Source organism: Synchiropus splendidus, chromosome 1 (genome assembly GCF_027744825.2).
Source record: "Synchiropus splendidus isolate RoL2022-P1 chromosome 1, RoL_Sspl_1.0, whole genome shotgun sequence".
In the NCBI taxonomy this organism is placed as follows: Eukaryota; Metazoa; Chordata; class Actinopteri; order Syngnathiformes; family Callionymidae; genus Synchiropus; species Synchiropus splendidus.
The window spans coordinates 45316160-45344148 of record NC_071334.1 but is presented as its reverse complement, the minus strand read 5'-3'; the positions used below and the strand labels follow the sequence as shown (position 1 = coordinate 45344148).

The 27989-nt window shown below is 42.1% G+C and overlaps 1 protein-coding gene across 1 annotated transcript; it reads right to left on the bottom strand.

Moving 5' to 3' along the window:
* Window positions 1-18: 18 nt before the first annotated feature.
* Window positions 19-26771, bottom strand: gnaz (guanine nucleotide binding protein (G protein), alpha z polypeptide). The gene is made up of 3 exons (XM_053874239.1): window positions 26509-26771; window positions 9669-10942; window positions 19-2228 (listed from the first exon to the last, which is right to left on the bottom strand). Exons 2-3 carry the CDS (start codon window positions 10389-10391, stop codon window positions 1884-1886), a joined length of 1068 nt encoding a protein of 355 aa, XP_053730214.1. The 5' UTR covers window positions 10392-10942; window positions 26509-26771; the 3' UTR covers window positions 19-1883.
* Window positions 26772-27989: the final 1218 nt, after the last annotated feature.

The window sequence follows — 27989 nt, the reverse complement described above, 5'->3', positions numbered from 1 at the left end:
AGAATTAAGCGCAGCCGGTCTGTTTGTGTGACAGGCAGACTCGGCAGGTCACTCTGGGTTTACACATTTCCAATTAGAGTGGAATCTCTCTCTGTGAATGGTCACCCCACCACACAAAGGCCAAGTTTATTCAGGAGTGATTTAATTGCATACTTTATGTCCAATTTTTTCTTGCCCCAGCAGTTACATTGAATGTGGGGGAACAAACACTTTTTATGTCATGATTCCGGTCGCAGAGGAAATAAGCAGTGGCTTTGCGAAACAGCGTGTTCCATTTGAAGTTGCAAAACATTTGACGCTGCATAATGAGAGAATATGGACGATAAGTGGCACATTTATGGCAGCAAGGTTCAGTCATTCACGTCCCAAACGCACAAGCCATTGTTAAGACACGACAACCGTCCAAAAACACATGTACAACACCATGAAAATTTGCATAAGTTGTTTTATTCGTAGTCATTGTCCTTTTTTTTTTATACTTTATTTTGCCTTTTGTTGAAGTGGACATCCCGTTGAGTCAAGCCTGAAGCCCTTAGCTGTGTTGTTTGCACATCACCGTCTCAACTGAAAAGAAAGGGTAAGAGGAAGAACGGAGGGGAATTTCCTCCTTCTCTCTCACTCTCGTTCTCATTCTCGTTCTTTTATTCATTTGGACAAAGAGTGCACCTTACAGTATATATACACATCATACTGACTGATTGACTGAACAACTGCCACTTAGATAATGCAAGGAAGTTTATGTGTTTACATCTTCTTGTTTTCTACAGTCTCAATTGATCCCAACTCTCGTTTCATTCTTACTCTGAAGTGAGCCGTCATCATCACTGATCCATTTCATCATTAGAATTGCAATATCGATATAACTCTCCAATAGATTCCTCTCTGACAACTGTACAATCGCACACAGTGTTGGACTTCAATATATATTTTTTGGGAATATATTATTTCAACCGAAGAAAAGAGGAACATAATACCAAAGAAACTATATTAATATCCCAAAGTAACAAAATCATGCATTTGAATGTGTGTCTCCATATAAAAAAAATGAATGCTATTTATGGGATGTGGTTTTATTTACAAACTCATCTTGGCACTGTTTTCGTTGGCTCTTGCAGGAAACTGAAATGATGATGACAAATACTTTTGAATTAACCACGCAAAAAATACTTTCCTGGTATCATGAGTCAGTGACCTGCTATTTCAGGATTAAGAGAATTCTTTTCTTTTGAAGCACAAGAAAGTACGGGAAAGAGAGAAAAAGAACGACAACAGGAATGTTGGGGGAAACAGATGAAGTGCGTAGAAACATACTCAGTTTCAGAATGGCAGTTTCCTCGTCCTGTGATCATCATGGCGACTGACACTTTTTCACGCCCCTTGCAATACCAGGTGTGCTCGGTGACTACCATCGTAGAGTGAAAATCAAAGGAGAACAGTGATTTCTTTTTTTTCTTTTTCAGATTTCTTCCTATAAAGCAGCATCAGACAAACAAAATAATCATGAGAAATAAAGCAATTGGAAACCACCAGTATCAGATCAGTCAGTCTCAGGATTGGCCCGTGGAGGGGAAGACCGTCTAAAAATTCCAGTGTTGTCAGACAAGCATTTGATCCTATGATCTGGAGTGTGAGCAAACGTAAGGTTGAGTGTGTGCACGTGTGTGGTTGGGTGTCTCTGCATACTCATATTCAGTGCAAACAAATTGGGAACAAAAAAATCCCATCATCACCATCGTCCGTTTCGTTGAACCTATAGCGCCATCCACTCTCGATCGTTTTGCTGCTTCATTCATTTGTGGTTCTCTGTTGCACTTCATTATTGTGATAAAGACTAACGTTTGTTTGTCCTGCCTGGTGCTGCTCCCGACCCCCGGCCTCAGGTCCTAGCACAACCCAATGTACTTCAGATTGTTCTGGATGATCACGTCCGTGACAGCGTCGAACACAAACTGGATGTTGCTGGTGTCAGTGGCACAGGTGAAGTGTGAATAGATCTCCTTGGTCTCTTTGTTGCGGTTGAGGTCCTCAAACTGTCGCTGCACGTAGACGGCGGCCTCCTCGTAGGTGTTCTGACCCTTATAGTCGGGGAAGCACACCGTCAGGGGAATGCGCTTGATCTTCTCTGCCAACAGGTCCTTCTTGTTGAGGAAGAGGATGAGTGATGTGTTGGTAAACCAGTTGTTGTTGCAGATGGAATCAAACAGGCGTAAGCTCTCAGCCATGCGACTCTGTGAGGATCGGAGACAAAATATTAGTCAGACACTGCAGGTTGTGCTTGTCATGCATCAAATTTAATCGTCCGTCTATTCAATGGCGCTCAGCCTCGGGGTGATTGATACACCATAAATGATTTGATTGATGATAATGTGAGAGAGACACTGACACATGTCTGATACAGCAAAGAATATTGCAGGACCATGTTCAATACAACTAACTGTCTTTTCTGCACAATGAAGCTTTCTGACTATTGTGAGCAAATATTTCAATATGTCGGTATACTTACAGTATTATTACTATATGAGGATATATGGTTTTCTCATTCCTGTGTTGGGATTTGATACTATCTGTCAATACACAGCCCTAGCTGAGACTGCCTCATCCAGAAAGTGCATCCAGGAGATATTGTTACTGGCCTGTGCCAACTCATCTGACTTCTCTTTATGAAAAGGACTAGTGCTTCTACTCTGAGCCTCTCCCAGAATACTCCTTCAAACCACCCCTCAAACAGAATCCCGATAGTGTGTGGAAAAAAAACAATGTGATCATAATCTTTATCCTAAAATGTGATTATCTATGAAGATGTTTGTATGCGAAGCTCTCTGAACAATAGAATATGTATGAGTGGTGCCAAATAAACTTCCTTTGCCCATTCTGGACTGAACTGAGCTAAATTATGCAACATGCTAAATCAATCCAGTCATAAAATGTGATCTCTCACAAGAAAGAACATTGCGATCTCTCACAGAGAAAATCTCACAGGAAAATTGGATTACATAAGGTTGATTGAGGATGAAAGAGAGAAGAAAAGAGCAGAGAAGTAATGTCAACAGACTAGAGACCCTGACACATTATGAGTTTTATTATCTATTAATGCTCACTCACTCAGTGGCAGAGGAAATGCTGGCTCATCAAGTTTGATTCATACGCGGTATCTGAGAAGCACCTGTTTGTGTTGACTGTCAGAGCTTTTATGAGGGTTATGGTCCTATTATGGTCCTAATAACAAACACTTACATTTTTAAAGGCAGGTAGTGTGTTGTTCTGCCACAGTTCTTTGTAACTCACCATAATAACTCGAAGGTTGTGAAAGACGTACTTGAGGATGCCATTCAATCATTAGAAAAAATCACAGACTTAGGTATGAAATGTGCGTTATTTTTGCTCTGCCTTGTGACCCTTTATTGTGTTTCCACGGTCCATACATTCATTGGTGAATTATGATTGTCGGTGTTGGCCTCATTTCCCCAAAATGTATTTCTAATAATGTATTATCTCATCCATGTGCCCTAGTGGGTCCTGAACCCTGAGTGTTGTTACGCATGACTTCACATATCACTTGACTCATATTCATGAAACAATTACTTGATGGAGTTGCCCTGAACTCAGCTGTGACAAACGTTGAGTAGCGTGAAAGGAACACCAACCATGAAACTGAATGAAACTCTTCTTGTGCCCTCATGCCGTGCACGCTCATGTGACTACGACGTATGACAGGGAGAAAAAAGTAAGTAATGAAGTTGATCTGTTCATGGCAGCTGCTGCCATGTGGTGACTGTGGCTTGTGACTACGGGTTTGTCAGATAAAGAATGTTCTATAAAAGGTACCAGAAACAACTGCAAGCTCGGAGCAAATCACAAGATTTGCAATACAGAAAAAAAAAGAGATTCCAACTGACGCTGGTGATGCAGTGGTCTTTAAATTTGAATGAAGAGATATTACACTCAATCGGAGCTACCTCTACAATTACATTTTATTTCCTTTTATTTATTATTAAAAAGCATCTCGTGATTACAGTGATGTAAAACATTTCAACTTCAATATCCTGCTTCTCTTGATACATGTTTTGAGGATATTATCATGAATAGCTGAGCATTTTTATGTTTCATGATATGCTGTCCCCGCTGTCTTTATTTTGTCTATAGAGTGAAGTATTTAAAATCGTTTGATACCTGGGGTGTTGCAGTATCAGGTTGGAGGTGTAAATTATAAGTTCCTTAATAGGTGGTGCAGGGATCTGGTGAGGCTGCCTCCTGCCGACACCTCTCATAACCTGGGAGGAGGCCATGGGGCAAATCCCTCACACACTAGAGTGATTCTTTCTCTGTTCCACTGGGACTGGGAAATGGTATTTACCCAGGGGGTCAGAAGGATGCTTCAAGAGAGAGGGAGGTCTGCTTCCACTGCACCACCACATCCTGACTCTGAACTGAGTGCTCCATCTTTGCGTGCTGACAGGAGGGTTTACTCTGGTCATGGTCTCAGATGCGCCCCGGAGAGCATTTGCGCCTCTGTGTATTGCACCCTCTCGTTGTTCAGAGTCAGATGTTTCGCGAATGAAGAACAGTTTACTGAGGGTCTTCAACTGGTTTGCATTCCAACACTTGAATTTTAAAAACAACTGTATTTCTTATTCAATTAAGTATGTACCTTCTTGTCACTTGTCTCACTAAGACCCCCACAGTCAATTGAGTTTGAGACCCCAGTTTGAATACGAAATTACTTAGAATTCAAAGTGACACACAGAGTGGCATATTTCTGATTATAAATAATATTGTTAAGGACATTCAGTGAATAACAAATATGGCTAAGAAAGACTCTTTAACTACATCTGTTTGTATTATTCTGAAGCTACTGTGTTAATGCGAAGGGCTTATCCTCTCCAGAATACTAGTTCGTGCCTACATTTGATTGACAAGAAATAATAACTACATTTTGAAGATTAAATCATCCAATCATACATGAGCTTATCACTGTGATCTGAAATCGAACTGCGTGTGTGTCTGTGTATGTGCATTAACAGCACATGTCTCTTCTTTCTCTTCTTTCTCCCTGGGCCTCTCCCTTCAGGGGTGGCCACAGCGGATCACCTTCCTCCATCTCACCCTGTCCTCTGCTTCCTCTTCTCTCAAACCTACAAACCTCATGTCCTCCTTCACCTCCATCAATCTCCTCTTTGGCCTTCCTCTCCACCTTCTGCCTGGCAGTTCCAACCTCAACATCTTCATCTACCAATGTACTGGCTCTCTCTCCTCTGTACATGTCCAAACCATCTCCATCTAGCCTCTCTGACTTTGTCTCCTAAACACCTGAGCACATGTGCTGTCCCTCTGATCTACTGCTTCCTGATCCTATCCATCCTGCTCACTCCCAGAGAGAAGCTCAGCATCTTCATCTCTGCTACCTCCAGCTCTGCCTCCTGTCTTTTCCTCAGTGCCACTGTTTCCAAACCATACAACATTGCTGGCCTCACCACCCTTTTGGACACTTTCCCTTTCATCCTTGCCGACACCCTTTTGTCACACATCACACCTGACACTTTTCTCCAATGATTCCACCAACAGCACACGTCTCTAATGAAACAAATTTCCATCCCGAGAGTGAGCATTCCTTGTTCATCCATTTTACCGATTTACAGGAAAGATTCGTCAAAATAGTAAACAAATATCATTTTTCACATCTGTGTTCCATCTAATTGCACCACGAAGACAGAAGTTCAAATGGGTGAACCATGAACAACGCTGCTGCTCTGGTCCGCACTGTGATTGGCTGGCACAAGCTTCGCCAACCGTTAACCTCACGTCGATCCATTCTCATCTCACATACGGACCGAATTGACTGCAGCTCCATTGCCTTAGCTATTGCACACGCATTCATTATAATGCACACATGACTCATTTCTACACGCATGAGGACACAATACATGCACGCACACAGACACCTCCTATCTATTCTCGCCAGCGTTGCTGTTTGTTGTACGACGCCCTCCCCTTCACTTCCCTTCTCATCCTCCCTTCCCTAGTCACAGCTCACTGTCAACAGCGAAGGATTAGGAGCATTTTACCGGCCTGTTGCTAAGCAACGGTCACCATGGCAACCGATTCATTATGAGGACAGTGATGGGACAGAAAAGTACATCAGGGAATGGGCTGATGGGTAAATGTTGTACGGTAATTATTGCAGTGTATTTTCTGACTAGTGCGAGCAGGTGCGCTGAAACCAGCCAGTCTCTTTCTTTCTGGGCGTTCTCTTCCTCTCGTGTGACATTGTGTGAATTTTTGGAGGATAACTTCGCGGTGGAGTCACAGAAGCACATCGCTGTCTTCGTAGGAAACCAGACTGGGATTGATTTAAGAATGGTTTCAGGTTGAAATGATGACAGGAAACACACCTTCATTTTTATCTACTTTTCTGCTTTTCTTATCTACTTTTTATTTTTCAATATTTTTTTTATCAAATGTCATTCTGACTGCCAGTACTAGCAGAACATTTTTAATTATACTCATGATATATATATATATATATAAAGTATATATAAAAAAATAAAAAAATATATATATATATATGTATATATATATATATATATATATATATATATATATATATATATATATATATATATATATATATATAATATAAATATATATATAAAAAATAAAAAAATTAAAAAAAAAACTTATTTTTATTGGCTGAGTCACTGGTTTTAACTGCCTTGGACTGTTCGATGTGTAATTCTGCTGATGTCTTGTTGAAAGTTGAAAGTTTGTCAAGCTTTTACGTCACACTGAACCAATCTGATGACTTGATAAATGAGAAAATATATTGTAAACACATCTCTTTCTGTCATTTTTGCATTTTAACCATAGCACAAACCGCATTGTTTTTAAATCGAACGCTAACAAGCACTACAGATTCAAAATGAAATATGAAATATTAATGCTGAACTGCCACAGATTCAGTTTCAAGTTTGCATTTCAAGATGTAAACTTGTAAACAAACATGGATGATGAATCCAATCATGTGCAACAATTAGAAGCGTACACACACAAATAATAATAATAACAAATAATAATAATTTCAAGTTCTAATGACCACATGTGAGCCCAAAAGCTCAGTTACTTCAGAATTCCTTCATGGAAGAGCCCAGTTCTGTAACAAAGTGGAGGCTCCACAGCTAACTTTTGGCAACCAATAGATGTCGCGCGCGAGACTCAAGTCCTTTCTAAGGACAGTGACAGTGTTTGGTTGTAAACTCAAATTAAAATTCCTGATTGGAATCAAAGCGTGTAAAACAGTTAACATTCTGGCTGTTACCATACTGATCACCATTTAAGTGTTAAGCACCAAAGCTGTGGAATAACTGACCATAGAAAATGAATTAGAAGAGTTGTTGATATGCTGTAATGATAAGAAGACCACAAATGAGCCGCATTAAACTTGTTTTATTCATTATTCGTGTAGACTAAACATGTGTGTTGCAGGGTCTGTCCGGGCGTCTCCAAATCGCCTTTGACTGAAGCCCCCAACCTTGACACGATGCCTGTCACTGCCTCAGTGGTGAGTGTGTGAGCTTTTTTAATGCATTGAAAGATAAGCTTTCTCGTCACACCCAAATTACATTAAGTGTTTTTTTTTATATTTCCACGATATATTCCGAAATGCCATAAATCGTGCCACATATTTATGTAAGCAGGTGATATTTCAACAATGCTTTCACTTGCACTGTTTTCTCAAGAGAAATTCTGCGGCAAAGCCAAAGGGTGGTGGGCATTCCTGAGCGACATATGTGCAAATGAGTAATTCCCTCCCCCGTCACCTATGAACTCTCATTTGTGACACACAACTCCTTCACAATCTGCTAACTCTCACAGGTACAGACTCACACTTAATTCTGTGAATTCAACACCTTGAAGCATTGCATCCTTCCAACTTCATTTTTAACTGATTGTTTCCATATTCCCTTATCGCACGATATTTACCCTGTTTTACTGGGTAACCCCTGGAATTATCAGCCCAGGTTACGCCTTTATTAAGACATGGATACCGGCATTTCTTCAAGCGGTGAAGAAAATACATCTTGACCCAATGTGTGCACTTTGTTATTTCCATTTCACTCGTGGTGATGCTGCTAAATAAGCGATAACTGGACGTCTATTTTCAAACTTCCTGATATGAAAATGGAAATGCTATGGATAGGAAATTGCTCAAATAACTAAAGCATGAAGAAAAGATACAGAAAGAATGCAGGAAGGTCTGACTTGACTCAGCCAGACGATTATAATCGAATTTAGAAATGATGTTCATCCAACGGTGACCGTACCATGGATAAGGAGCTTGAACATCTAGATAAAGCCATCTAAACTATTTATTGAATAAACTGGAAAGAATCCATAATGGAGTTTAAATGGCTGTCAGACCATTGTTGAAGCGTGAGAATTAGAAACAGTATTTTATCTCATATTTTCCTCACTAAAAAATATCCAATTCATTCGATGATTTTTATAAAGTTTGTCTTCACTTCCAAAGCTGCTAAATGCTGTTAAACACTTTTTGTAATACATACTTTGATGTCGTCTTTTTCATTGTTGCTGGTATGTATCACCAATTGTGCAGACATTTTTTGAAACGTACTCAAAATGGGATTGAGTGGTTGGATGCATTACAGCATTCTGAAGTGCAGATTATTTACTCTTACTTTTTTTTCTCAGCCAATTATGGATCTGATAAAGTCCTTCCACTGTCAAGCTTAGCACCACTCCCAAGTATCACCATGACACAGCACATTCTAAAAAAGTACATGTATCTACATTATACCAAATTGTTTGCCTAAACAAACAGGATTTTGGAGACATAACTAAACAAGGGCTATTTTGCCTCTGAATAAATTCATTGTATTCAATATTTTTTGTTTATTATGATGCAACTTAAATATAACTTGTGTTTCAATGTAATCATACACAGCAAACCCAATATTTTTGCCTATTTTTTTATAGTCTAATTTCATAATTACACCTAATATATTCACTTGATTCATTTGTAATAGTCTTCATAACAGTGACAGTATATAATGCGGCCCCTGTGGAAATAGTTCCCTAGCCCTGTTCTACTTTGTCTTTCCCTTGCATGACCAATTCCAAATAAATACTGTTCTGAGATAAGTAGAACATCAGTCTGGTCCTAATGACACTAGAATGTACCGTGTGTAGTTGGTCATCTCTTGAGGATGTCACTGAACACTTTACTCCTTAGAATCCTTTCATCAAAATATCCTCTCTTTGGGACTTCTCAAAGACGGTACATCACATGATAGACATTCCTTCGTGTTGGCATTCTTCCAACAGAAACATGACTATCACTTCCTTAAATGGATGGAGAATTAAGGAGTGGCGTGACCTGTAGTTGTAGTGATTTGTATCCAGATTTTGGCTGAATCGGTTTATTGTTTCTTCCTGCGTGAATCCTATGTTGACTACTTCTCTTTCTTCAGGCTACTACATCAAAAGAAGAAGCAAGAAAGGTTTGCTATTGTGTGCGACTGCAGTACAGACTTATAGAATCATCTGTTTGCTGTTTCTCCCTCTATGGTTTTGTCATTTTTACCAGGGTGATGATGCAGTTTTGTTGATGTGCATGGTAAGATGAAGAAAACAAAACTAGGTGCACTTCTTACCGTCTGGTTGTCTTCATATAGCTTTAGATCGTAGCCACTGAGTTCAACACAGAAAATGATTGCAGTCACTCCCTCGAAACAGTGGATCCACTTCTTCCTCTCCGATCGTTGACCTCCCACATCGACCATCTTGAAGGTAAGCTCCTTGAAGGTGAACTTATTCTCCACGATGCCGGTGGTCATGTCACGGGATCGCAGGATGTCCTCGACAGTAGGAATGTACTCGGCCGCTGAGATGCGGTCCAAGTCATTCAGGTAATAGGCGGTGTTGTCCTCTAAGTGGTACTCATTGGAACGTTGAAAACACTCCTGAACTCCCGAGTCCCCCCAGAGACGTTTCATGACCCCCAGCAGCTCAGGAGTGATCTCCCCCTTGCTCTCGGCAGGCCCGGTGAGAGCAAAGAGCTGCACCGCATCATAAGCGCAATCGGGGTTGTGAAAGTCAATCTTAAGGGTTGTGAGTGCTCGGATGATGCGCGTGAGCGAGTCGATGGCGTTGTACAGGATGAGGGGTTTGTACTCCTTACAGGCCTCGAGATTAAAGCCTCCGCTGTGAATGATCTTCATCTGTTTCACTATAGTGCTCTTGCCAGAATTGCTAGTTCCGAGCAGTAATAGCTTGATCTCGCGACGCTGTCTCTGACTCTCTGAGCGCAAGTGGCGGTCGATCCGCCGCGAGCGCCGAGCTGCTTCCTTCTCCTCTGAGCTCTGACGGCATCCCATGGTCCTCCACCACGTGGTGAGCACAAAGGAACTCGTGCTGCTGCTTGTTGGTAAAACTAATTAGGAGGAATAGTTGGCAGAAAAGAAGCTAACGGACAAGTTTTCCTCTTACGAGTGAGCGAAAAGGCAGACAGATATTTTTGGTGGTAGACCAATTTAGCTGGAGAGAGAAGTCACGCAGGACCAAACCGCCTCAGGGATATTTCATTCTTCTGATTCTGGGGCAGTCTGTGAGTCCTGTGTGGGCAAAACCCAGACTTTTGGGATGCCCACACAGCGCCTGGCACTGAGTTTGGACTGCCTGCTGAAGCTGAGGGAGATGAGTTTCATAGCAGGAGCTCCGTCTCGGAGAAGAACTCCAGAGGAAAGCTTACGTTGGGCTGGTGGACGTCAATGACAATAGTGTTTGGGTTCACACTCCTCCCACATGGCTCTTGTGTCGTGCTTCCCTTGGTGGTCCCCAGGACAGCCCTCTCCTATCAGATTATGACTTTCAAGTTATTCTCTCCTCCTTGCTGGGCTCTCTCCTGGAGAAGTGAAGGCCTCTGAATCTGAAACATAACAGAAGGAGATGTTACAAGACCTAGTATTGCCATGAGAATCCAAATCGAAGAGGCTTGATGGAAAGTAAACAGTCAACTTTAGGACCACGACGGTGAGATGATGTGAATCTTAACTTAACGTCCTTTAAAAACTGGCAGACTCCACCAAAGAAATACTTAATAAGTTGAGTTATTTTCAATAACTCAAGTTCAACCGTCGGCTTGAATAGAGACGTCGTTACTGAACGTTAGAATGAATGTTTGATCAGTTTTGATATTCAACCCGCACCAATTCCATTCATGTTTTGCTGTATTTTGGTGTAGTCTTCTGAAGAAAAATTAAACGCAGTGTATATATTGTTCGTTCATTTTCTAGCTATCATCACAAAGCCCATTTTAATGACATTGGCTCAACAAGAAAGTGCATGTTATTCCACAGAGGGAAGCCGAAGACAAACCTAGGGAGGCCAGAATCTGATGTACTGTACACATTGAGAGGAGACAGGGACAGGGACATTGCAATTCATGGTTGCATAAGGACAGGAAGAGGAGAGGTGTCATGGGGAGGACGGTCGAGATCGGCCAAGGTGGAGGATGTTGACTTATTGTGGCAGCCCCCGATGTGAAACGCCTAAGGAAGAAGAAGGTATTGTAGGAGCAAAAACAATGTTCAGTCAAGCGTTCCTATTTACTGCTACTGGCTGCTGAGCTCTGTTGTGGTGCAGCAAGATTTACTGTTGCTCCGCGGGGGCCTGAATTCATCGCCCTAAAACCATTATCTGTGCCATGCTGTGATTAATTCTATCTCACACCGTTCCTAAAACTGCAACGCTCCCACTGTGGAGTATAGGTGAAACAAATGAAATGCATGGAAAGCTAAACAACGACGAGTGAGCGTGGGGGTTTTAACGGGACTGATGCGTCTTCTTCCTGCAGTCTTGTGTTACTACTACACACCGAGACACGGCAGAGCGCAGCCCACCACGCCCACTCAAACAACACTACAAGTGCATCGTCCTCCAGGTTGAAAAAACTCTCTCCTTTTAATACATTTAATTCAGAATGTGGACTACATTAATAGTGTCCTCATATACACCACATACTAATCTGATGTACTGCCCCTTTTTGGCAATATCATGAAACCCTTTTAGAAAGTTGAGGGTTCAACCCTACAGATGGTGCTCATGCCTCAATCTCTGGTGAAAGAAACTCATAAAATCAACATGATACTCCTGTTACTCTCCTGCGCTTCTAAATCTTGGCTAATATTTTCCCTATGGTTCGACACGCAGGAAAGTTCTCACCAAGTTGAAGAAAAGTTGGCTCCAGTATAACTCTATTACAGTATTTGATGGATTAAAAGCAGGACAATGCCCGTGTGCGTCAGTGATAAATAGAGGCACATTGAAATTGACTGCATGGCTGAGTAACAAATGTGAAATCATACTGTGTCCTACTTTTGCTGGCGAAACTATACTCAACAGACCAATCAGACGGAGTGAGAGAACAAGAGCGATTGGGGAGAGAGCTGGGGAGCGATTCTCAGAACTCTATGAGTGAGGTCCACTCTTCAAAAGACTGGGAGGACAAACAGAGCAGAACAAAGCATCGCAACACAAACAAAGAGGCGCGCAATGCTTCCTGGCTTCAGGCACCTGGCTAGCCTCTCAAAATGTCACATCCAGCCAAACTGTTTCCTCCACTTTGTTCATTTTCGAGAGCCCATTAACAACATCTATAGCTGCAACCCTGTACATTACTGTGGGACAGACACCCAGCTATTTTGCAGGTTCAGTGGACTGTTTCTTGAGAGCTCCCAGTCTTATATCATTTCCCCTAGAAGACATTGAAATATTTTTAATGCTGTTTTATATAAACCATATTTTTTTCATAACTGACCGATGCATCGAAATAGTGATCCAGGTCAGTTTCTGGTCCAGTTAGCAACGTTTCCTGGAAATTGTACTGAAAACTTCCTCAACGTTTTGAGTTGTTTTGCTCAAAGACAGACGGAAATGTACTGTATTCACATTTCAGGTCATCCTCACTCAATATTATATCGTCATTGTTATCACCTAAATTTCTTCCGAAAAACGTCCTGTCATTGAGGTATTGAAGGCACGAGGCTTCCGCATAATTGGGGCGTATCACAGCTGGGTGCATTTTTTTCATGTTTGAAAAATTCCGCAATAACTGAGCAAGTTAATTATGTTTGCCCTCAGTCAAGTAAAAACATGCTTACCCAGTCAAAAGCCAATTTTAGTGCTAAATTGGATACCTATGTGTCAGCATCCCTTTTATCCTGATTTACATACACTCTTCTGTATCCCTGCTAATTGCTTTTCCTCTTGTGTCCACTATTCTTCATCTAAATATAGTCCACATTTCTGTAACTGCTGTTCCCCATGATAGCTGTGGGGCCTCTCTGTGGAGGATAGATACCAGTGTCTTGTCTTGGTCTGAGCTGGGGGTCAGTGGATAGCCAAGAAGAGACTCTTGTTGCAGACAATCTGTCAGCTCTCACTGCACCAGTCTCCCAGGTGCTTTGTTCTAATTATTAATTTACCGTGCGGGAACTAATCACACAGCGTGTGGTTCTATTGTGAATTGCACTCCACTGTTTCATCACAAAAACTCTATTAGGATGAGGGTCAATCACATTAAAATGAGGGAGGATTTCAATCCAGCAGCGGTCCCAAACAGTAGAACCTGTGTTCGTCGTACTCAGTCAAACGTGGTGGGAGGAAGTATAGTGACATAACTGTGGGCAGGTGCTCAGACTGGACAAAGCAATTACCGTAATTTCCGGACTATAGTGACCACCAGAGTATTAGCCACACCCTCTAAATTTAAGAAGAAAAATAGATCTTGCAATGTTCTGTACTTGAATCATGAACTCCTCACATATTTTATTCACATTAAAGTGCTCAAAATGAGCTGTTTTTGCCTGCACATCCGACACCACAGCTGGTCTCAGTTGCTGCTTCTGGATTCCAGACCTCCAGGAGATTGGCTCGGTTGCCGTAGCTGCGGACACGTGGGTGAAAACAGCACATTTTGAGGCCTTTAAATAAAAAGCCTCTGATTTCATTGCTTTCATCGCCTCCGAGTTCATCTGATTTCAGCCTGCAAAAATCCATGTATTAGCCGTGCTGTTGCATAAGCCACAGGGTTCCGACTGCAAGAAAAAAACGTAGTGGTTTATTGTCCGGACATTACGGTACATCTAACATTCAGAAGAGCCTGTCATTGGATTAACTTTGGTTTCACAAAAGGTGAGTCATGAGGATGCTCAATACAGCCACTCTCGTGAGGAAAGCTAGAACATAAATACCATCATTCACAAGTCTTACCAAACTGCATGGTGACTGGACACTGTCCCCAATCGACGCAGCAGAACTGAGTTTCTTCCTCCAGCTGTCTACACTTTGGATGAGGCGCTTGGTAATTGAGGAGAGGTTCTGACTAGAACCAGCCTTCCTCATGAAATAGAACCCAGATGAGGTCATTCACACTTCTTGCCTCCTGGACACCTCCCCGATGAGGTGGTCCATGTAAGTGGGAGGGGCCACCGGTTGATGATGTTAGACTTAAATTGTTCAATAGGATGTTTTGATTTGGCAAGCTGCTGGTTCACAATGAAATCCAGCGTGTCATCCATTCCCTGGTGGATGAGTGACATCATTCCGAATACATGTCAGATGAATGAAAGTCATTGCAAATACACATGTTCAGCAGAAGGGTTTAGCTGACAGTATGTGTAGGCGCATTTAAGATCAAAATAATCTTCTAAATGTTTATGAATGTGACAAGGAAGTCCGTCATGTTCAATTATTCATGTAACAAAGCTCCAGAAAATCCCCAAAACACAAGTGATGTGATCAGACTTTTTCTCAACTGTGACCTAGGACAATGCGAACAAGCCCAGCAAACGCTGTGTATTGCAGTAGAATCATCCAATGTTTCTCTAAAACATTTCTGTTGTGATCAGATTTGAACTCTGCTGATAGTAAAATGATCTTATGAAGACATTTTTCAGTGAGACAATCCTGGCCAGTTGGTTTGCATATGATACTTAAGTTCATATTTTAAAATATCTGTTCTGCAAGGCGCAGAGAGACATCACAGTGACTGAAACGCTTGGCTGTTTAGGAATTTTAAATAGCAACTGACACCTTGTTAAGTGTGGACAACACCCTTGGCTTGCCTAAACCAATCTCCATCCACTCCGTCTTTTTTTACGTGATGCGCTTTATTTTGTTACTCCCGGTTGTTTCCGTTTCCTGTCTTCTCTCCAACTTCACCGGCAAACACAGCTGGCGCTGATCTTCTCATCAATCCTCCCCTGGATATATTCCCTCCGACGCCAGCTACGTTTGCCAGATGGTAGCTTCTAGTTCCACTCAGGTAAATCTCTCTCCAGACTTCCGTGATCTCATTCTTGACCTGACCTTTTCCAAATTTCCTTCCGCGCTCGAATTTCTATTCAGCCGTAACATTCGTTCCTCGTTCTTCCTCGCTCCACTTTCGTTTCTCTCCCAGTTTCCATTCAGTCCGTGTGTGAGCTGTTATATAAGTCTCACTTTTTAGTTATATCTCCGTCAAGTTTATTCCTCTTGTGCGTGTGTGTATTCACCACCACCGCCGGCACCTTTAGTTATTTGTCTGTGTATTTATTTTGTACGTTCCATCGATCTTATAAATCTTGTAATTTAATCACGTGTTCCGTGTCCTCTGTCGACCAACACTAACTGCACTTGGCTTCATTCATCGATCATCATGACAATCTCACTTATTCAGAATCGTGGACAACAAAAAAGCTGAGCTTCTTTAGAGTTCATATGCAGTGGCACAAATGTATCTGTACATGCTTGTCTACACAGTTTCTGATCATGATTAGTGTAAAAATTATAATGACAGTCAAACAACATTTTCAACATTAAATGATGTTTCCCATTTTAGGCAAGACAGTGATGGAACACCTTAGCAGTTTACGCCAAAACACTTTCAACACAGAATTGATCACAGCTTCAGGGGGGGGATGACTGCACAGTAGTGCCTGCACTTCTTATAGGACATGACTGTTTCCTCTTCACCATCTGTGATGCGTGCTGGCAATAAACCAAGCATTGTTCGATGGGAGACCGTTGCGTCGTAGCATATATAGGCTCAGTATTGTCTCTGTCCTTATGGTGGTTACTATAGTCTTCAGTAAAGATTCAGTGCAGCGATAAGAAGTCCCTGCAGCGAACTTGCTCGTATACATAGAACATGCTGCTCACATGCCTCATCATCAGCTGCAGCTGTTACATTCACAGGAAGGTTATTTCTGCCTTCTGACTTCATACGTTTCAGGAGACCTGCAGATGTGGGCTCACTGCTGGGTAGGAATCAAACCACAAGAGTGAAACGATTTGCTAATCCTTAGTTCTACCTTTAATCCAGCTATTAAACCAGGATTAAGTGGGGTGAGTTCAAGTGAGACCAGTCAGAGGGGGCATATTTGATCAAATGTTTGCACAATTGTGGTATGAGAGTGAGATGTCATTACTGTGTCACTAACTGCAGTAAACACGTGGAGATAGATTATATAATACCATGAAAAATGTATGCGAATCTTCACAAGGTGTAAAAAGGCAATGCATTAGCCAAAGGGTCAGGGTTTCTTTTGAAATCCATTCGTGTTACTTCACAACATCACGAGGTTATACGGACTGAAAGAAGCCTGCCACTGGGTTCAACTTCTCTTTTTTCACTGTCAGAAACTGCATTTGTGTATCAGTTGTAGCATGAGTGGCTTATTGAATTAAATGTTTGTACTGTCTACATTCCTCTACTGTAGTACTGACTTTAATTAAGATGCTTCATGGGATTTTAAAATGAACTCATGAATTCAAGTTACCTCACGGTCGTCTGTTTTTTGTGACAGTTGTGGTTTGACCGAACCTACTCTGTTGTGGTTGGTCAGGCCTGCTCAGTGTCACTGTGCTGAGCTTCTCAGAGTTTGTCAGAAAACACGCACTTCTGTTTCATACACGTGTTGCCCGGGTAAATGTTGATCAGAACTGGCATAACTTTAGTCATGATCATGGACTGACATACAGCAAATTCTCCATCGTCGGCTCAAGTTTGCCTTGTCTTGGCTGGTTGACAGCCAAAACGCACATTTTGTGTGGTTGGTATGTTTCTTATGGCCAAATATTGCCATTTGCGTGACCATTGTATCTCTGCATACATTCAATGAAAGAGAGCAGGAGCTACTGAGCTCAACACTTCTTAACCAACAGCAAGCGAAATGACCTCCTGAGAGAAACCTTTTGAGTTTGCATACACATGGGCAGGAATGGCGGGCCTCACATTTCACATTCTCCATCCTATGGCTTAATAGATCCATGTTGGGAAAGTGGACATGAAGAAGTCAGCCTTCAGTGTTGCGTGCTGACACACTGGGCCTTCAACTGAATTGTTCTGTGTATCCCGGCACGCTGGGTTGTGTCAAAGAAAGATGGAGGTTTGGCTGAGGGTTAGCCATGGGTGGCAGTCCTTTATCTCGATTTGTAGTAATGTGTAGTTTCAAACCCCTCAAACTACCGTGCATTTCAGTCATGGTAACTTTGGTAAGTTGACAAGCTGCATAACAAATAACACCCATGTATGGACATGCATCATGGAAGGTGGTCCTCAGTGTCACCGTAGGAGGCAGAAGTCCACTTTCTTAGCGCCTATATATCACACCATGGCAGTAAGAATGGGATGTGACACACTACAATGCAACACTGGTGTAGCTCACAAAATAATGATTTTTTGTTTACATTTTGAAAACTCTGATGTCAATTAATAAAACACTGAACTTCTCACAGTCACGGTCACAGTCTCAGTAGCTTCTAATGTCATTATTCCCTTTTTTTTCTCCAAAATCCATGTGAATGAAACAAAGCCCTTCAGATTCATTCGTCACTCCTTTATGGTGTTGATTTTCACACATTGGCTTTCACACTCTTTCTCTAGAGTAGAAGATTTTAGGAACTATTGGGCTTAGAAACTAGTTATTGCTACTGTCTAATTCCCAAGTCACTCCTCTCACAAAATGGAAATGATCATTTGCAAAGGAAATGAAAATGTAAATGAAATAAATGATATATTACGGATGTAGTTGGACATTGGTAGAAGGCTTTATTATGGCCATCAAGATGAATGACTTTTTTTTTTTAATGTACATCCCAAAACTCAGTTTGGAAGCGAAGCATTCGTGTTGCACCAGAGCGGCGCTGCAGATCTGTGGTGTGGCGCTCTGCTGCAGCCCTCTGTAGTGGACACAAGGCTTCTATTGTTCAGGCAGCAGTATCATCATGTTCAACTACAGTATGACTCTATAGTGTAACTTCTGAACACTTACAAAAGGCTACTGCCTCAACCGCTCCCTGACCAGAAACAGAAAAAAAAATACATTAAAGATCGCCAACTGTCTCCATCTTTCTGTTGCCTCAGTAAGAGAAATTGAAATCCTGGAAGTTGCTGAATGATGTCATTTTCATAACTGGCTTTGTGCATGTGTATACCTTCTGTCAGTAAACTTTTTTTTTTTTTTTTTTTAAGATTGCTGACATGTCAGCAAAACAGTATTTCTTCGTAAACACATTAAGTTCATATGTGCCCCCTTGATTTAAAATCAATTTTTAAAAATACATATTTTTGTTTCAAAATAAATTCACAGCAACAATATGATAAATCTGTTTGGATGATTTTACATCTGATATCTAGGTCGTATATTGCGACGAAAGTTCTGTTATAAGTCCTTCAGCAGCACTTGTATAGCCGTTGCTACATTACTAGTCTAAACTGGCATCGAAACTGTGCCGTCCCTCATGTAGATACGTTTACATAAAACTCTGTTTATATAAAATTTTGTGCGCTGATCATGTGCTCATAATCTGATCATCCGACTGCTCATCCGCATGACCACAATGGAAACAAGTTGTTGCACATGACCAAGGTTCAGCGAGTGCATGTGTTGACATGTATTTCAGCTGTGGGCGTGTCAAGCCAGTGCTGCATCATCTCTGCCCCTCATGGAAATCTTCATAGTTTTCCATAGACTTCCAGTGATTTCTTCAAACCCATGACAAGGATTCGAGTCAGGTGATGTCACTGTTGACAGTAAACACTGAAAACATCAGAAAACCATCAGCTACTCCAAGAAAGGGTCAACAAAGATCAGCAGCGCTGTTCTGAAACTGAATTATATTCGGTTATTCATCCACAACATACCACTGATTCTACGGATGCAAAATGAAAATGATTTTTACATATGTGATTCAGCGAAGGAGTGCAGCAGACTGGTTGATCAATGTCATCCTCATGCAGGCTGCGAAGTGAGATACGCCATCTGATGCTGCTGACAGCACGTTGGATGGAGAAATACAGCAATGTTGCCTATGAGCTTTGAAGTGCATGTCTCTATGAAAGATAAAATAGTCCAACCTCGAAAGCCTGCTCATATGTGATGAGTCAGAGCTGTGGTCATCCCATTTCACGTCAGACAAGATATAGGTCGCAGACATAGTGAGCTGCTTTCTACAAACCACGAGCATGTGGCCTATGCTTAGGAATTGCTGTCAGCATGACAAGTCGCTGGATCCATTTAGGAATGCAAAGAGAGTGAATGGATTGGTGGAGTCATGCGTTAAAACAATGTGTTGAAATTGTACTGTTGTTTTACTGGTTTTCAAGGCAAGTCTCTGTGGAGAGTGAACACAGGTCAGAGCCAGAGTGTGAGATCACACTTCCATTTGGCCTTGTAAACACTGAAGCACTCTGAGCTGACTGAAGTGGCTGGGGAAATGTGGTATTCAATGACTAAACCCCAAAAGTCTAAAATTTTCTGACGATAAAAAGGAAAGGGCCATGATAAGAAGTGTAATGTGTGTGTGGATTAGAGACAGACATTCAATCTTTTAACGGATAAAAGAGCGAACACGTTAAACGTCATCACATATGTTGTTCCCGTTCTTCCAACTCACACATACAAACCAAAGTAAGTTTTTCCTACTTGTTGTGGGTGGGCCAGTGCTCTTTTCAGACCGTAATCGATACTTCAGTTTACAACTCTGACATTTTCGAATTTACTACTCTCATGCGCTTGTGATTCATTCTGTGCGCGTGGGGTGTTCGATGTTATGATAATAACATGACAATATTGCAAGGGCACTTCCTAGACAGGGACACAAGCGCAGACTACACAACTGAACAGACTGAGGTCGTGGATGTTTTTCAGGTTCTAAAGTTGTGAGTCATTACCTGCAACAGCGTCTATGGGATCTAAAATGATCCATTCATTTGCACTGGTTGGTGATGAATCCGGGGGGGGGGGGTTAAAATATTTCAGGCCAAATGCTGTTTAGATGTCTGGGGCGGCCTTGTCATCTGCACGGAACATGTTCATTTATTTCAACATGTGGTTTAACAATGCTAACTGTTACAGGAGCTCAGTTGTTGGAGTCAAGGTGTGAGCAGTGCGGGTGCTTTTTACAGTCTTTCTGTTACGAACACCTGCAGAAAATAAAGTTTGTATAACTGAGAAATGCCGGGTCGTCCTCCCTTACATTGCTCTGAGATCTATTTTGGACACTCACAAGTCAATTTTTAGCATATTTGTACTGACTATTAAATAAAGCTGGAGCTGGTTTGTTTTTTTGTTACAACATAAGGCCCTTTATGTCAAGGTTACATTTTTTTATTTAGAAAATGCTACAGCTTCTCAGAAATATGAAAAAAAAACAATAAACCTCTCATTATTCCTGCAAATATTTGTCTGATGCTTTCGGGTTATCGCCTCCCGGTATGCAGCCCTGAATGGAGACTGAGAAAAAGGCCTCTATACTGTACACATGTGACGACATTGCTCATTCATCATCACAAACAATGATGGCTACTGTTCTCATTTTTACTGCACCCCCAAACCACTGCTGTTCAGAGGGTGGACACAGGATGGGGGTGGGTGAGCTCTCTGTATGATAGATGCTCTTTCGTGATCAAGCTGTGTTTAGCATTCCTTATCTCGCTGGCTGTTTTCCCTCCTGCTCTGACCGAGTGGGTCACACTGAGTCACAAGGCCAGTGAGCAATGACAATGCCACATTTGTGTGCGAGTGGAGACACAAAGACATAAGATAAGATGACACAAGGTGGAGAAAGGAGATGATGCGTACCTAATGGCCTCATTCCAATACACTCTATTAATTTATATATTACAGAGTTATCGACTTTTTATTCCAGTATCATTGAGAGACACATTTATGGCAAACATTTAAATGTGTTGGCTTTCAAATGACAAGGACTGGGATCAGTTGCTGTAACACTGAAACCTTTCTAAACAACAGGTTGCCAGGCAGGTTGACTAGTTCAAATGGCAGTTCAATTTTTCCCTAAAGCAGATATTTTTCTTTTTATTGGAGATTTAGAACAAAGTGTGATTGTGTAGTGGGTGAATTTGATTAGATATTGATTTATTTCCTTGCCACACACAATCTATTATTAGTTAGTCGACCGTCTTTATTTAGCATGTTTTGAATGTTGGAATACTATTGTGCACTCGCACATCAATCCTTGTTTCTTTATTCCTTGTTTTGATTTTGTTTTCAGCTGAGTTTGTCTTTCTAAGACTGACACAAAACCTGTGATGTCATCGTCTCAGTGCCCAACTGAGACAAATGTAATAGCGGAGATGGATGACTGATGGAGGAATTTCAAGCAGTCCGAAAATGAAGAGGGTTATTTATTTTGTTTTTACGAAGCTTATATATGAAACCATGTGAATTTTGACCCCTGTTAAGCTATTTTGCTCACAAGCGCTGTCAGATTCTCCACAGCACAGAGCAGTTTTCTGCATGGCACATGGGAGCGGGAAGAGCTGGAGTGGGCTTCGCACCAAAGAAAATACTCCTCTGATTTAAAATCTATGGGTTGGTTTTGTCTACGATTGTTTAAAGTGTGGAACTTATCTGTGGTTTCCTGTCGTCAGACATCCCATCAATAACAACGTGCTTCCATGTGGATCCCGAGATTACGGCAGTAAACATATGTGGCGACTCCTGGGATGGGCAATATTGACAAAAAAAGTTATCACGATAAATACATTTTCATTCTATTCCATGTGTTGGACACCACAGTCTCTCTTGAAACTGTTTTAGGATGAAAGTTATTAGTGGAGTTTGTCTCCAACATCATTATTTGTTTATGTTTAAATAGTTAACTAAGTGTAGAGATGAGAAATTCAATGTTTTACGTCTCTGGTAGAAGCTGCTGGTGTCTGACAGACTGCTCTGCCAGCTTTATTTAGGGGTTAAATTGAGCCGTGTCCGAGAATCTATGAGGAACCAGAGATTCAGAGTCGACCAGTGTCATTATCAGAGGTTCCCTGTATTCAAAATAAGTTTAAAACTAACAAAGTCCTGCACATTCTCCACAACTGTCACACGCCGGCTTGCCGTCACAGTCTCGTCATGTTGACGTGTGCAGGTTCAATGCAGCGAGTGAGCTGTTGAGATGTTGAATTGTCATTGTGGAGATTGTGTTTGGTGGTATGTCGTGTACCATAAGTTATCGCCCATCCCTGCAATGGCCAAGCTATGACTGCAAAAGGGTTGAGAATCTGCAAATTTCTATCATATTCACTTAAATTACCAGGTGAGAACAGTGTTTTCATAGAAACCATGAGAAGGGCATTTAGAGTGTCCTTCTGAGAAAAACGTCCATTTTTCCATGTTTTGTAATTTAGGCGTCCCTGGGACGCTCAGATGCCCCCCAGCTAAAAGCCTGCTCACAACTCATATCCACTGACTATTAGGCTCAGCAAACAGCTATGGAAGCATAGCATAGCAGCATGTTTCATCTATTCCTCGGGTTTACTTGCGAGGACAAGTTCTCTGAATTTAGCTGGCCTCTTCTAAGTGGTTATCTTATTTATTGCCGTTGACTCAGAGCAGTGCTTGTTCTTGAAGATGTAGGACAGTTAATGTTGTTTAAGTGTTGAGTGAAACATGTCTCGTGTTTCATCGGACGGAGACAAGAGAACACATCCGTGAAAGATGCGATTTTCTGTCCAGAAATGCCAACATATTGTCCATAAAGGATAAAATAGGTGTGACAAGATAAGAATTTTTACTCCATACTTAACATGTCACGCCTCGTGTTTCCATGAGTTATTTCAGGCATTGTTCCACGTGTGTTGAAGCAAAAAGGCTGTTAGCGTGAACATCGTGCTATCATATTTTTCCGCATCCCAAAAATAGTGGTAGATATTAAGATGCAACAATCCTCCACCTCAACATTTTGGACTGCCAGATCAGGCCTGATGCAGCTACAATGGAAGTTTGACAAAGCTTGATCACCAAGTCAGTCAACATATAGCCGTGTTCAACTCTCATGTTAAATCCTTTATATTCTGGTAGTCCATTTATGCCAGTTATTCCAGTTCCACTTTGTCCTGGCTTGCGTCAATAAACAGTGAGAGGCAGACATAGCATCCCTTCAACACTGCCTCTCCACTGCCTCCTTGTTGTCATATGACCAGTGTTGTGTGTGCAGCGAGACACAAAGTTGCTCTGTTAGTCCCTCTGCTCTGCCCTCTCACATTTGAGTGTTGGCTACACAGCCCTCATACTGGCTGCCCTGTGAAAAACACCGTCTCCTGTCAATGACTGACTCTAAAGACAAGACGTGGGGCAGATGGGGATTAACTGGCAGAGACGATATCTTCATTTCAACTTAATTCCCCCAGAGATTGTGATCCACTTACGAATTCCACACAGCCAGGTCATATTTTTCATGAGTTTGCCGCTCATGAAATTGCTGCCAAACTGCCATTTGTGTGGGAATGACACACTGTCCCAGTACCTGGCAAGGCTTGAAGACCCAAAACAAACACAAACGCTGAGCCAGCTGATTCAGGCTGACGTCCTGCCCAGAGGTCAGAGTTACAGAGAAACCAAGAGCAGGTACTCTGACTGAGTTTTCGATCTTAGTAGTTGTTTTAAGTTAACAGACTGTCGTAATCATAGGCTGACAATAGAACGACAATCACAATTTGGAGGTTGTAATAACCTACACGCATGACAGTGAGTGTTGACAGAGGCAGTCACCAAATCACAATAAACCATAACTTTAGTCTGTATATCTGTGTATATATATATATATATATATATATATATATATATATATATATATATATATATATATATATATATATATATATATATATATATATATATATAATCAATCAAGATGATACCTGTAGTTTCCTCTTTTCATAAAGTTATTTTGCTGTATTCATGTATCAATGACAGCAATATGGTCGCCCTCCGTGGTGCCAAAGTTCAGTGGAGTGTAACTGTCCTGCTGCAGGGCTACGAAAATAAATGGAGGAACCACAATCTCTCCTGGTGGCTGAGCCACTCAACAGGCGCCGTTACTGAAAGTCTCTCTTTCCTGTCCCCTGCCATTATGTCACCCACTGGAGTAGCATACGTCAGTGTTTTGCTGTCAACGTCAAGCACACTAAGGTCAGTAGGGCGGAAGCTTTCTGTGAACCTAAATTGGATGGAAGTGATGGTTAACCAATGTCGATTCAACAGAAACGTCTTTTCATTGACTCCGATGTGATTGGAGGAACACTTTATGCGTAACGTTGTTTGCCTTACAACAGCGCTTAATGTGATTTGGCGGGTGAAATGTGATCTGAATGTTGTTTGTTATCTACATGTCTTTAAAAAAAAAATCACCATATCAGCTACAACAAATTAGCATTAGCAGGCACATTTCTGTATTATAAACGGATTCATATCTAATTTATCCAAAGAAAAAGAAGGTAGCAGCAAAAATTCAACTCAATAAAATCTTCATATCACACTGAACCGGTGGCTAAGTAGCTTACAGAAGTTCTCGAAAGTGATATTGTTCAATATGCTCATTTTACATGACATTCAGTTTACATGACAGTTATGACATACATAACAAGACATTCATTTGAATCATGGATAAGGTGGATTATAATTCAGACTGTGATAGACTCTAGCCTTCAACTTATCAGTTACCATCCTTGATTTTCCTTCCAGTGTGTCTCTGAAAACTTTCAAAATATAGTTTCCGAATGTGGTTTAACAATAATAAATCTCACGAGTCAGGCCTGAAAATATTGCATATGATCCAATATTATCTGTCTCTGCTTTGAGTCATCAGATTGTTACACTCCTCGTCGTATCAGTAGCCCCCCATGAACTCGCTGAAAACCTAATTCACCTGCTTGTTTATTCCTTTATTTCATAGCAGCCTTGTACCTTGCTTTCAGTTGCGTTTGTTTTCTTAATGGCACGGGACAGACTTGAGTGATGTGTGAGAACCAGACAGGACTGTTGATCCATTCAGTATTTGAATGCGTTTGACATAAATGAATAGTCATGTCATAGCAATACCAAAGGAATGCGTTTTAGCTGACTCACAGAATGCTTTCACCAGGTTACCTTTCCTGAGTGATACTCCAGCGGATTGTTTTGTACCAGTGTCTGGTATATTCTGCTCATCTAATCCATTTTGAGGAGCACTGCTTAAGAGATCACGGCACGCTGGAATTTCTCCTCCATCTTTGCCTTGATTCGCTGATGTCCGTGAGCATGATCGGCTAACTCGTCCAGCATTCCTTCTGTGTCACATGCTCAGAGAAGCTCCGTGTGTCCACTGAAATGAACACAGTTTCACTTTTTCTCATCCAATCTGTCCTAAATCTTCCCTCTTCTTGCTCTTTGCGGCAACAACCTCCGCCCCTCTGCCCCATCTGCCTCCCTACTGTTAAAAACCCCCGAGCCCCTCGACCCCTCCCTGCGTTGGTTTCTCCCCTGCTCTCCCTTTTTGAGCCTGTAACACAAACACACATACAGTACACGCGAAATACACATGCTCCCCTGCTGCTGCACAAATGATTCCAACCCCAAATAAAAATATGGTGAAACATGGAGGAGTACGGCAGAGCCTGCCTTCCTCTCACTGAACACTTTCTTCTTCTCCTCAAGTCAAATCCTACAAGGTTCTTGAGCTGATGTCGGGCCACATTTGTGCACTTAACTAAGCTCCTGCAGCGGCGAGCTCAGCAGGGATTGCACACCTCTCATGAAGCCAGCTGTAAATACTGAACACCTGATGGTGCTCACACTCTCCCCGTCCTGTCCTTACGCTGAAGCCCCTGCCCTGGACAGAGCACACACGTACAAAACCCCACCAACTTAGATGTCGAGGGACAAAATCAGAGAAGAAGAGACGGCGCTCCTGGGTGAGGATGGATGATGCATAAGACAGCACTGTCCACTGGCATAGAGCTAGCAGGGTGGAGGAGGGGACTGGATGAGCTACCTTCCTTGGTGCCATCTCTAGAAGCATCACCTTCCCACTTTAAAGAGCAACGCACAATAGCCCTCTTCACACACATCATAGTAGCCATAGTACAATGCAGTGAAAACAGCCAAGCTGTGGAACAAGTGTACTGCAGATGAAGAGGCCGTCCCTGTGATTCATAGTAGTCAGGCTTACCGTCTTCACAAGCCAGCATCCATTTACAAAGGATACTGCAGACAAGCCCTTGCAGGGTGAGGAAGTCTGTGTGCAATCCAGCTTTAATCCCGCTGCTGCTTCATCTTCATATCATCGTCATATTCAGAGTCGCACGGAAACCTGCATCTCTCCGTTCCCTTCTTTCTCTGCCTTATTAATGTCTGTGTTCAATATCCTCTCTTGTTTGCTCCAAGGCAGTTGAGACACTGCAGCGATGGGGGTGGAGGGCGTGTATATATGTGTGCGTGTGTTTGAGTGTGTCAGAGACAGAACGGCCGGGAGAGGGAGTGCAGGACAGAAATGAGGGAGGAGTCAGAGCAGGGATAGAGAGAGGAGAGGGGAAAACAGTCAGGATTAAATCCAAAGAGTGAAAGACAGAAAACTGGCTTTGATGGAGGAGCCGCCGCATCCAGTTTTTCTCTTTATTCCCTGCTTTATCCATGAAATGTACATCGACCATGAAGAAGGGTGAGCCCTTCCGGGGACGATGGAGTGTGCGGGTCTGAGTCCTTAGGCGCACTATCTAGCAGACCACTAGCAGGATTGGTTGTGATTTCATTGATGACTGAAAAAAAAACATACACGATAGGAGGAGAGGGAGGAGGAGGAGGGCAGCATAGGAGGGGAGGGGTGGGGAGAAATGACGACAGAGGAATGGGAGGGGGCTTGAACGGTGGTGTAATGTGCTGTTTCCGTGCCAACTGTTTCTGTGACAGTAGGACTGCTGCCTTTAATGCCACCAGCTATTATCAATAGTCCTCGTGTGATGAGCATTTAACCAGATTACTTGGTTTACCGTCGTGTGCCGTGTTTCAGGATTCTGAAAATGGAGTTGAGTCACAGGCAAATGCTCCCGCGGAGCAAAGCTGTGTCGACCCACAGCAGAGCAGCATGAGCAGACTGAAGCGTGTTGTGGATTATCACCCTGACGTGAACGATACCATCCTAAAAAAGTCCGTCCGGCTGTGGTGTAACGTAACCTTCCACCAGCAGAGTCTGTGTCATGAACCACCCCATGATTCATCAGCAGGAGACCAGACTCCGGGAGCACATCTGTTGTGCTTGACCAACACTGCCCCTCCCGGCCCCGACATCTCGCCCTTTAAATCCAGTCAGGCAGGCTGATGGTGGAGGTTAGACTTCCCATAATCACCATTTTTCATCCCATTTGCCCTATCACATCTACTCATTAATATTCACCACTTATCACAATGAGCAGAACGTTCTCTGATAGGAGTCAAGGGAGATATGCCGAGAAAAGCTTTGCAGTTTATACACTGCATATGTATTTGTGTTTCACTTCAGCAAATATATATTTATAGCACTTTCTCTCACACACACACGTTTGTATTGCTGACCTCGCCGGGATATTGGAAGGTTTCTCATTGCTATAACCCTTTCCCCAGCCTCTCACCCTAAACCTAACCGTCCAAAACAAATGGCTCACCTTAACCAGGACT

Coding starts and splice junctions, on each gene's coding strand:
- gnaz (XM_053874239.1), bottom strand. CDS start 10,391: ATGGGATGCCGTCAGAGCTCAGAGGAGAAGGAAGCAGCTCGGCGCTCG. Junction 2,229..9,668: donor TATATGAAGACAACCAGACG/GTAAGAAGTGCA, acceptor CGATCCTCACAG/AGTCGCATGGCTGAGAGCTT.